Source organism: Lipotes vexillifer, unplaced genomic scaffold, assembly GCF_000442215.2.
Source record: "Lipotes vexillifer unplaced genomic scaffold, Lipotes_vexillifer_v1.1 scaffold174, whole genome shotgun sequence".
NCBI lineage: Eukaryota > Metazoa > Chordata > Mammalia > Artiodactyla > Lipotidae > Lipotes > Lipotes vexillifer.
The window spans coordinates 568,592-581,199 of NW_006785255.1; the positions used below are offsets into that span (position 1 = coordinate 568,592).

The 12,608-nt window shown below is 37.1% G+C and overlaps 1 protein-coding gene across 1 annotated transcript in view; it reads right to left on the reverse strand.

Annotated features, from left to right (window-relative positions):
• The window catches only part of CUNH8orf88 (chromosome unknown C8orf88 homolog), a 40,984-nt gene extending 32,850 nt beyond the window's left edge, over positions 1–8,134 (reverse strand). The window contains exons 1-2 of the mRNA XM_007457337.1: positions 7,987–8,134; positions 1,308–1,406 (exon numbers count right to left, since the gene is read on the reverse strand). Coding sequence (XP_007457399.1) covers positions 1,308–1,380 — 73 coding nt within the window. The 5' untranslated portion in view covers positions 1,381–1,406; positions 7,987–8,134. The remainder of the gene's footprint in view (positions 1–1,307; positions 1,407–7,986) is intronic.
• Between the last annotated feature and the right edge of the window lie 4,474 nt (positions 8,135–12,608).

Here is a 12,608-nt window from a genome sequence, read left to right on the forward strand (position 1 = left end):
GTAAGTCAAAACCACAATGAGGTATCATCTCACACAGGCCAGAATGGCCATCATCAAAAAGTCTACAAATAGGGCTTCCTTGGTAGCGCAGTGGTTGAGAGTCTGCCTGCCGATGCAGGGGACACGGGTTCGTGCCCCGGTCCAGGAGGATCCCACATGCTGCGGAGCAGCTGGGCCCGTGAGCCATGGCTGCTGAGTCTGCACGTCCGGAGCCTGTGCTCCACAATGGGAGAGGCCACAGCAGTGAGAGGCCCGCATTGGCCAACAGGCACGTGAAAAGATGCTCAATATCCCTAAATATTAGAGAAATGCAAATTGAAACTACGATGAGGTATCACTTCATACTCTTCAGAATGGCCATCATTAACAAGTCTACAAATAATAATTGCTGGAGAGGGTGTGGAGAAAAGGGAACCCTCCTACACTGTTGATGGGAATGTAAATGGGTGCAGCCATTATGGAAAACAGTATGGAGGTTCCTTAAAAACTAAAAATAGAGTTAACATATGATCAAGCAATCCCACTCCCGGGTATATATCCAGAAAAGACAAAATTTCTAATTCAAAAAGATACATGCATCCCAATGTTCATAGCAGCACTATTTACAATAGCCAAGATATGGAAACAACCCAAGTTCCCATTAACAGAAGATGTGATATATACACAATGGAATATTAGCCATAAAAAAGCATGAAATAGTGTCATTTGCAGCAACATGAATGGACCTAGAGAATATTATACTTAGTGAAGTAAATCAGACAAAGACAAATATTATATGTTATCATTTACATGTGGAATCTAAAAAATAATACAAATGAATCTATTATAAAACAGACTCACAGACATAGAAGATAAACTTATGATTACCAAATGGGAAAGGGAGGAGCAGTGGGATAAATTAGGAGTACGGGATTAACAGATACAAACTACTATACACAAAATAGATAAGCAACAAAGATTTGCTGTATAGCACAATTAACTATATTCAATCTTATAATAACCTATAATGGAAATAATCTGAAGATACATGTGTGTGTGTATAACTGAATCATTACTGTATACCTGAAACACAATATTGTAAATCAACTATATTTCAATAAAAAAAGAATCCTTCTCTTTGGTAATACTTCTAAATTCTTCAAACAGTGGAGATCATTGGTTTTCATTATTTTTTAAACATCCACTATTTATATATTTATTTACTTATATATTGTATACATATATTATTTATATATTATTTGGCCTTTCAAATACTAATTAGCCATTAACCAATTAATTTTTTAAAATGTGTACCCTAGATTACTCACCAGGGGGAGAAGTCAGATGACGAACAGGTCTTGCTGGTTGAAGTGGTTTACCAATCAATTTTTTGGTTTCCATTATCTCAAAGACCTTGAGGTTCCATACTTTAGGCAGGAAAAATACATTTTATCTTCTAGACAAGATAATCAAGTTGCTTTAACATATATACAAATAACCACGACATTCATTTGAAGAGAACTATTTTAAAAGTTAAGGTGGAAAACACAAAACAAAGCATTTAAAATAACATGCAACAAACCATAGACCCCTTTACAGCATCTGTCACAACTGAATATTCCCTCTTTAAAACATTTTCCTCCCTTAACTCGCCTGACTCTTTTCTTTAAGTTTTGTTTCCTATTTCTTTGATTGCCTCTTCTAACTTCCTTAGCTGATTCCTACTTTTCTCCAAATAAACTTAGGGATTCGTCCAAATTTGGCTTTGGTCCTCTTAGCTACTCTCATCTATTCTTATGATTGCAACTACCTATCTGCATGATAAATATGCCCTAATTTACACATCCAGCATCTACCTCTCTTTTAAATTCCAGTTTTATCTTTCGAATTGCCAAAAGATATTTCCATTTATATCTTACTATAGGTACCTCAAATTTAACATATCTAAAATTGCAGTACTATTTACAATAGCCAGGACGTGGAAGCAACCTGAGCGTCCATCGACAGATGAATAGATAAAGAAGATGTGGTACATATATACAATGGAATATTACTCAGCCATAAAAAGAAATGAAATTGAGTTATTTGTGGTGAGATGGACAGACCTAGAGTCTGTCATACAGAGTGAAGTAAGTCAGAAAGAGAAAAATACCATATGCTAACACATATATATGGAATCTAAAAAAAAGGTTCTGAAGAACCTAGGGGCAGGGCAGGAATAAATGCAGATGTAGAGAATGGACTTGAAGACACGGGGAGGGGGAAGGGGAAGGTGGGACGAAGTGAGAGAGCGGCATTGACATATATACACTACCAGATGTAAAACAGATAGCTAGTGGGAAGCAGCCGCATAGCACAGGGAGATCAGCTTAGCGCTTTGTGTCCCCCTAGAGGACTGGGATAGGGAGGGTGGGTGGGAAATGCAAGAGGGAGAGGATACGGGGATATATGTATACGTATAGCTGATTCACTTTGTTATACAGCAGAAACTAACACAACAATGTAAAACAATTATACTCCAATAAAGATGTTAAAAAAAAAAAAAGACTACTTGGCACAAGGCAAGTGCTAAATAAATGCTATTATTATTAAAAAAAAATCAAATTCATTACTTTGACTCCAAATATGTCCCTCCTCCTGTATTCCTTAAGTCATCACCAACTCCCTCATATCACCCTCAGTTAAAGACACCTTAAATTTGTCTATATTAGAGCCTCCACACCATAATCAGTCTCTAATTCCTATCCATTCAACTTCCAAAATATCTCTCAAATATATTTTCTTTACTCCCACCACTACTCTTTTCATCCCACAGTAGTTCTTAATTCATCTCCCTGAACACCTAGAGTGATTTAAATACTCCCTCTCCCTATGTACCTATGTACCTGGGACACAGTGAATATGCCCTTATCATGCCACTTAGAGAACACTGTACTATACTATACTATATACCACACTATAATGGCTGATTTGTCTTCCATACTAGGCAAAAGTGAGGAACAGAGTCTTCTTAAAGTGAGGAACAATATTTTCATTCCTCCTGTATCCCCTACAACTAAGTACTTGGACTGGATCCAAAGTAGGTGTAAAACAAGCATCGGCTGAACAAATGGGTGAATATCGTCTCCAAACTATGATCTCCTTACACACATACCTGCTTAAAAACTTCAGTACCCCATCACCTCCTGAATTATTAACAGAAACAGGACCCAACATCCATGTGTCATGCACAGTAAACCACTTACCTATGTCATATTATTTAATATTCAGAACAACTTTATAAATTAGGCACTATTAACAGCTAGAGCTCAGGTCTTGGGTCAGCCTACCTAGGTTCATATCATAGCTCCACCACTTAGTTATGTAATTATGGAAAACAATAACCCCTATCTCCTAAGTTTGATGTGAAGACTAAAAAAGAAAATCTGTATAAAGCATTAGCACAATGCCTGGTACATAGTAAAATTTAAATAAATATTAATTTTATCATTTTTTTATCCTCATTTTACAGAGAAGGCTTAGGGGAATCAGGTAACTTGCCCAAGGTCATGAGTCTAAAAAGTGATGGGTATGCTCATCCCCATGCTTTTGGCCAAGATGCTATGATCAAGCTAGCCCCATACTCTCTTTCCACCTCCCACACAGGCAGAACTGTCCAAGCTTCATTAAGTACCCTTCTTACGTGCTCATAAATCACCCCTGTATCCTCTTCCAGTGTGGTATTTATTGCATTAGTTTCAATTACCTATTATCTGACTATAAAATTATAGCTCTATCACTCAGGTATATCTCTAATGGCTAGCACAGTGTCTAATACACAGTACATGTTCAATAAGTTGTTGAATTCATAAATGTTATTTTGTTTCATCATATATATTCAGGTGCTCTATTTGGAGTTCCCTCACTCTCCGTGCTGCTCTTCTCCCAAATTGCTATTCATCCTTCAAAGCCAAGGTCAAATTCCCTCTACTTCCTTGGAAAGTATCCTCATGTCTGAACGCTAACATTAAATAAACTAGTTCACATGAAGTTCTCTAGTTGCTAACAAATAGTTGATAGTAAAATAACAATAGTGGTAGCAACAATAATGATTTTTCTTTCTTCCTCCAGTGGTCCATATTGTATTGGGTTGGCCAAAAAGTTCATTCGGGTTTTTCCATGACTTCTTATGAAAAAGCTGAATGAATTTTTGACCAATCCGATATTTTGCCTATTAATTTTTTTAAAATGTGTCATACAAAAAATCTATTATATGCCTAATTGGTTAGACTGTGAGTTAGTTTAAGACAAAAAAACTAGGCTTTATTTATCTTTGTATCTTAGTAGCTGCAACATAATTAGTTTTACTAAATAAATCTATAAATTTAAATACCTCCTATTTAATGAAAATCTTCTGATGCCTGAATGGACCAAAAGCTTTCCAAATTTTGATACCTATCAAGACAAAGTTAAAAGTAAAACTCCACCTGATTTTGCACCTGCTTATCCAGAAACTGATTGTAACCCATGATTTTAAGCAGAGGTTGGTCTAAGTGACTGTTTCCCTAAGTATAAAATAGGGTTAATCACTTTCTTTATGCTCCAAAGAAATGCTTTCATCTTAAAAAAATGCCTTTGGACATAATTCAAGTGTTAAAATCATAAATTTATAAACAATCTCTCAAAGTTAGCAATGGTAAATAAGCACAAAATAGTTACTTTTTCTTGAAATTCGGAGAGATGCAAGCCAGCATTCTAAGTTAACACCCATCTAGATTTGTAATGTGTATGTTAACTGGTATTTCAGCACAGTGATTAACAACCTTCTAAACAAAACTAATGCACTACTTTGATATAATAGGAAACAAAAAAAGTTATAAGCATATGTAGCAAAAAAACCCCACTTCAAATATTTATTGAATATTTTCTATGTGGAAGGGAATATTTTAATATGGACCAAAGAACAGTCTAATATTGCATTATTTAATGTTTATCCTAGCCATTTTAATTAGGACACTAATACTAGTAGTAGTAATTTTCCATCCTCTTTCCCATATGAAAAGAATACAATAGAGTGCTTTGGCACACACTTTATTTTTCATTGCTCAGCTGAAATCGAGTTGGTAGGTTGTAAAGTCTTTCCAGTTGCTGAGCAAAGCAAATCCCCAGTATTCAATGCAAATCCACAGTTTTCAAGAGTTGGGGAGTTACAGAACTCATATGGTTTTACAACACATGTAAATAAACAAGCAAACAAACGAACAGATTTTTCAGTACCACCTACCCTTTCAATGTGTAGTATGAAAACTACAGCAAAGTCCCCAGATACATAAATCCACATCAGTTAAGGAAATTACTAAAGTAAACTATGTCTGCATAGAGACAGTGACATTATAGGGAATAAGTTTGGGATGCATACTACATAGCAGCATCATGTCTTAAACAGTGTTATTAATGGAAAAGTATTTACCTTATACAATAATAAGCAATTATTATTGTAAAACTGATCTAGTATCATAATCTATGAAGGACAGGGCTCCACAAACCAAAGCCTAATTCTCTGGGTTACAAATAAAGACAGCTGAACTACACAGTCAGCATATAAAATTAACTTCAATCTTAAACTCTAATGTCTGCTCATTCATTGAATGTAGAACTCCTTTCCTTTGAAGCTACCTAGGTTAGGCATTTATGATATCAAGTGTTACAAAGAACAGTTTCAAAAAAAACATAACCCTACCTACAACATTGGGTAGCAAGTAGTGGGCCTGTCATAAAGTTGTCTTTGAAATGTAAATATATAGTTTTGTGGTATAAATATTTTTTAAAGGACATTTTGATACAATGTCTCAAAAATTCATTATATTAACACATGCTGAGAAATGGTTACAAACTAAAGTTTTTTTTCAAGTTTACACAAATCATCTTAAAATGCCAAGTGATATGAAAAGAACACTGGTTTGCAAGTCAGGAAACCTGTGTAGGTGCTATTCTTCATCTAGAATACTAACTATATCTTAGGTTATTTGTTTGTTTAAAAAATATATCTAATTAAATATAAGGGCCCGCCAATTCTGAAATTACAAATTAACCTAAAATTTTCTAAAATACAGTACCATGAGATAAGTATATATACTGATCAATTGGGGCAAAATTTCATTACCCAACATATCCTATTCTTTTTTAATTAAAACTCCATTTTTTGAGATCCTACTACATGTTAAATGCTTTACATATACTATCTCATTTAATTTTGAGCCATATATTAACTGTTGTAGAAAATCATTATTAGTTACTTTACAGATGAGAAACCTGAGGCTAAGAAAAATAAGAGATGTGCTCAAGTTCACACAGTTAGTCATTGGTAGAAATGAGGTTCCGACTATAAAGTTCACGCCCTTGTCTCTAAACTTGTGTGTTTGGTAAGTAAAAGACACCGGACTCTCCACTATTCCATGTGGACACTGTTTATATGGAAAAAAAATTATGAGAAGGAACATTTATGTATAAAACCTTGCTGAATAAATTGGTGTGTGCTAATAATTTTCATTTCCTCAATTTTCAATTTTTCTTCAACTACTAAATAAATTGTGGGATTACTATGCTTTCCTCACTCTGCAGACATGATACACTGCCACTCTAATCCACAGAATGGATTAGATATATGAAACATAATATGTGTTATACTTAGAAGCTGAATATTATACTTAAAATTTACAACTTAAATTCTAGATTTCTTTAGAAACTGCTGATGGTTCTGCTGCAATTAAGAAATAAGAGCATATAAAATTAAAGAAATAAGCTGAGAGAAGAACTGAAAAGACCATGCTTTCATTTACCTCATGTATATTTCCCATATAGGATTATACCAGATAGGATTTAATCTTAATTTTCAACTTCAAAATATCTCTTTTACAAAGTTAGGACTCCTTAAAGCTAAATGCTGCTTGTAAGTAAACAGCACAAACTGATAACCTGATAGATGAAAAATAACATAAAGGAAATATAGAGGAGTACAGGATAAACTAATTATGACTTACATGACGAAAGACACTTTATACTCCACAAATCGTGTTGCCATATGCAGGAAAAATTAAAACTAAAATATCAAAAAGCTATAAGCCTAGAGTGTCCCCTTATATTTTCCATTTCATGCTTTCTGACCAAAAAAATTTTTTTTTCTCTGTGAAGCATCTTTCAATACAAGCACAATTTAACATTGAGGTGGGATAAAACTGTCCAGGTAATGGGTGTTGGTGGTTGTCATAACTGATGTAACTGTCCTTTTTCAGGTTTGTTTTATTTTTTTTTTTTTTGGTTTTGCTAAAATATCAGCAATTATAAAATTTTGATACAAATATGTTGTACACCTGAAACTATTATAATGTTATATGTCAACTTTTGTTAAAACAGCATACCCTTACATACAAGTTGCATAGAACATCTTCAAGTACGTTCATTAACCATTTGATTTCCTTCTGTGAAGTGACCACATATGTCTTTTGCTTCTTTATTCTTACTGGGTTTTCTTTTCTTATTGAATTTAATTTATTATTAATAAAAACAACTACAGTAATCTCAAAAACAAAAACAAATTGTTGCCCAAAATTAGTAAGGATGATTCTAGGGCATGGGAAACAGTCTTCAAACCATCCCACTACCTAGGACCAGGTCCTGGGACAGCGAGCGATATGCACTTCCTTTTTGGGGCTTTTCATGTGTTTGTTTTGTTTTTGTTTTATCAATATCCCTTCAGCAGTGTAATTCCCTTGGCCACTGGCCCCTCGCCCGGTTTTCCACACCGGCCCCCACCCCTTTCCTTCCGACCTGCTCGCTCCCTTCGCACTCTAAGAACCACCTTGGGGACCCTGTGGAGGCCCTGCCTGATTTGCGCCGACTGACCCCAGAGGTTCTCTCCCTCACCTCAACTTCCCCCGTTTCCTCCCTCGGAGACGGCGTCCACCGGCCTCCTCACACCCCGGGGCCTGACTTCTGTCCCCGTATGGCTCGTCATCCCCGGCCACCTACCGCCTTAAGATCCGGGAGGATTTCGGGACAAGCGGCCGCGTCGCGGCGCTCAGCCCTAGACGCGGCGGCCGAGCGCCCGGCTGCCAGTCCGGGAACAGCTGCAGCCGCGAGTCCGCTCCAGGCCCAGGGTGGCGGCGACGAGGGCGAGGCAGACGGCGGCTCCCAGGGGCGTTGGGCGGGCGCGGGGCGGGGCCTCGGGCGCCTGGGGCCCAGAACGCGGCGCAGCCCGGCGGGAGCAGAACCGTTAAACCGGCTGCGTGCGTTTCCCGGGATGTGCAGGGCGCGAGGGGCGGGCGCAGCGTCTCGGGAGCCGCGCGTGGTGCGGAGGCTTCGTCGAGGTGCCTTTGGGACACCAGCCGGCGGTCCTGCTTGCCCGACACGGGGAGGCGCGAGACGAGACGTCTGCGCGGTGCCGGGCGGCGGACTCCAGGCAGCGTCTGTGAGCTATGCCGCCTCTGTGAGCGAGGCCTCCCGTGAGCTGACGACTGAGCCCCTCCCGCGTCGGAGCTGCCGGCGGATCCCGCAGGCGCTGGCAGCTGTCCCTGGCCTGAGTCTAAGTGGTGCTAGGATTCGGGCTGTCATGGAATAAGGGAAATGGTTAACTTCAGACAGGAATACATATCGCACACAGACTGCCGTCCTGAAAGGAACAAAATTGGTTGAGGCGACTCCATCTGAATCCGAATCCTTTATTTTTAATTTTAACTTTTATTCTTTTACTCAATTTTTCACTGTTATTTTTGAGAGTCCCCACTTGGTACTACCATTATACTAGGGGGACGTGGAGGCGGAACACGGGTGTAATTACAGGGCTCACAATCCGGTGGGCCCCTGGGCTGGTGAACAAATTCTGTGGGCTGTGCTAAGTATTGCGATAGGGGAATAGATTTAAGTTGGGAGCATAGTGTAAGGAATGCCTAAACTGACCCTTAGGCTTGGAATGTTAGAGCCGTTTTCGGAACAGCTTATGCTTGGTTTCTTCCAGCTGGCTGGAGAAAGAAGGCAAAGAAGAGACGGTACAAAGGGAAAAGAAAACTTGTCTGGCGTACAGTAGTTGGAGTAGGGGAAACAGCAGTGTGGAAAGGAAACAGGAGAAGTGGACATGAATCAAAAGTTTGAATGTTTCATAACTTATCTTTTTGAATATTGGAAGGGTCATTCTCACAGCACTATGGAGGGCAGATTGTGTGTGGGGGGTGTAAGATATAGCAATATTAAACAGGCCACAGAAGGCTTCCTTGGGGGTGTCTGCAATAACTCCAATAAAAAATAATGATGTCTGAGATAAGTACCGAAGAAGGAGGGATAGATCTGAGAGATGCTGCTGAAGTGAAATCAATAGTTTTGTGACAGACTGGGTGGAAGGAGTGAATAAGAAGAAATCTAGGGTAACTCCGGGTTTCTGAATTGGGTGAACAAGTGAATAGGTGGTGATGACATAAGATAGGGAACACAAGAGGCAGAACAGGTTTGAGGAGGGAAATGATGAGTTTAAACTGGGACTTGTAAATATGAGATTATAAAAGAATATTTAAGTTGAGGTTTTCAAACAGCTTTTTTATGTACACACACAAAAAATATGTACCCATACATATATAACATATACATACACGTTATAGATAAATTGGAACATTAGGAAAGGGATGCTGATTAAGAAAACCTATTCCAGAAAAAAGTATTTAGAAAGAGGGCTCAAAAGGCAAGTACTGCAAAGGAGGCTGTGTAAAGGCAAAGAAAGCTTGACTGGAATGGGATAACTGAAGATGAAATGCCTCTTTGAAAAGGGATCATCTAAGCTAGGGCTGAATGCTGATGTAGAATAGGAAAAAGGTATTTAGGGAAAGGGAACTGTAGGTATTAATGTCCTGGGGTGAGAAAAAACAGTTTAGCATATTTCAGAAACTGATTAAGACCAGTATGGTTGAATAGAAAGCAAGAAGAGAATGCTGAAGATGATTTGGAGAGACAGGAAAAGCTGAAATCCTATAGTTTTTTGTAGTCTCCAGTAAGGAGACTGAATTTTAAGAGCAATGGGAAGCATTTAAATGGGACTGTAATATGGTAGGATTTACCATTTTAAAAGGTGTGGAGTTTCACAATCACTTCCATGCATAGTCAAGTTATTGCTAGCTATTTAGGTGTAGAAAAGGCTTCCAGCAACATTCTTACCTTCCACTGAGACAGCTCACCTGGCTTCAGAGACTAAAGTGCTGGTCAGAGGAGGTGTCGTGATAAGAACATGTCCTGTGGCATGAAGCACCAGAAGTCTGTGGATAATGAAGTCAGTAAATCCTTTCAACCCCCAGATGTAAAAAATTGTAGGTGTAGGATTCAGTTCTCATTAATCTAGTCAAAATAGAAGTTTTCTTCTTGAGGAATATGTTTAACAATGTAACATATACAATTATATATACATCATACAATAAAATTAGTTTTTACATATTACTAAATGAAATCAATAGAAATTATGATAAAAAAGTGAGATGGAAGAAAAAAATTTTCTCAAATAAAACCAAAATCAGTAATCTGCTTCAAGGTAGATTATATTTAACTGTATTTAACATTTTAAATACAGTTAAATAAGTTATATAAGTTAATATAAGTTAAATACAGTTAAACTTATAGTTAAACTTATATAAGTTAAATATAGTTAAATAAGTTATTAAATATAGTTAATAAGCAGACTCCTAATTTTTTGGATAGCTGATGAAGAAGAATAAATTATATAAACACACTGAAATTTAAAAAAATCTCTTGTTGATTTGGTAAGAAATATTGGCATCTACAAGGATAATCCAGAATTTATAATATACATCTACAAAAAGAGCTTAGCAACAGGTTAGTGAGCAATTTAAATACTAATTACACTGCCCAAGAAAACTTGAAATGCCCTGAAATCATTGGGATCACATAAGAAACTCATGACAAGTTTCCCCAAATTTAACAACACTAAAAATTGACACTACAAGTTGTTACTGAAATTAACTTTTCTAAACTTTCAATAATAAAAATAAATTTTGATTGCCTATCCTGGAGAAAATACCAAATTATTTATTCTCACAAAGAAAATGCACTATAAAATTGTTTTCAAATGAAGAGGCAATCAAAAAACTAAAAACTAAAAATACAGGCAGTTAATTTAAAATATTTTTATGGATTTTTTGATGTTTGTGGTATTTGTCAGCTTTTTAAAATTTTTAATTTGTTGTTATTGCATTGTTTTTCTCATTCTAAATAAATATGTACTTTGGTTCAAAAAAAAAAAAAAGGTTTGGAGACTGTATCAAGGAAAATACAAAAGTGGAAATAGGAATCCCAGTTCCCAATTAGAAGGATAATAATTAAGAGTTAAATGTGTCTTACTACTTGTAAGTAGAGGTTTTATTTACAATTGTATTTTCTTAGCTTATTTAACTTTATCTTCACAATACCTTACATTTAGTTAATAAAACCTTGTATGATCACAAGTAACCTTGTATGAGCACAAGTAACAGGCACACAAACTGGTTTCTTGTTCTCATGGTAGGTACTGTCTAGTTAGGGTGCAGTTACACAGAGACAATTCCAATTCAATAGCTAATTGTTAAGATAAAGGCACTCATGTTCTGCCTGTGTAGTTCTGCTGAAAGCCTGGGAGTTGGGAAAAGCTGAAGAGGTAGCATTACCTAGTGTTTACCAAATGATCTCCTTACCAACCTCCTGTCAGTATTCTTCCTCTTATTATTCCACAAACATCTACAAAGCATTTTATGGAAGATACACATACACACACCCCCACATACAGATAATCATTGAAACAATGCATGAAAAGCTATAATAGCGATTTGGCTCCACTCAGCTTAGTTCAGAAAAAAAAAAAAAAAAATTTTTTTTGAAAGGCTATGCCTATTATGTGCCAGGCACTGAGGATATAAAAACCAAACTGAGATACGACTAGCATGACTGAGGCACAACTAGTAAGAAGAGAACAATAGTCTAAGAGTACCTATAAACCTGTAAGTAAAACAGAGGGTAGTATATGTGGCAGAAGTATTTACATGGAATAGAAGTAGTACAAGGAAAGAATTCTGTCTGTGGGTGGAAAGGAGGAGAGGAAGGATCATGGAAGAGTTTACAGGGGAGGTAATGCCTAAGCAGGATTTTCAAGGATAGAAAGGAGTTTACCAAGTTAGACAGGGATATTCCTTGCAGGCAGAAGGACATGTCCAAAGGCATATAGAAATAAAACAGAAGTCATTACCAAAAAATATCAGTAATTCAATACTGCAGAAACACAAAATACGAGACACTGCTGGGGTAGTGGTTCAATATTAGGCTAAAGAAGAATGAAGAGCCTTTTATCTCCCTTATAAGCATGTGGAGAGATGCTGAAGGACTGTAGGTAGGGTATGATAAGATCTTATGTGCATCTAAAAAATAATCACTTAGGTGACTAATGTGGAAAATGGATTGAGGAGAGGTACAGGCAGCAGGCAAGGCAAAAATAGAAGCAGAGGGACCCGTTCATAGCCTTTTACAGGAAATGTTGATGAGAGCCACAATTAAGATAGGGAGGAACCATGAAGAGACGTGCACATACTTCAGAGAACAGGGAGAACTGATGGTTTGTAGAGGGTGTGAGA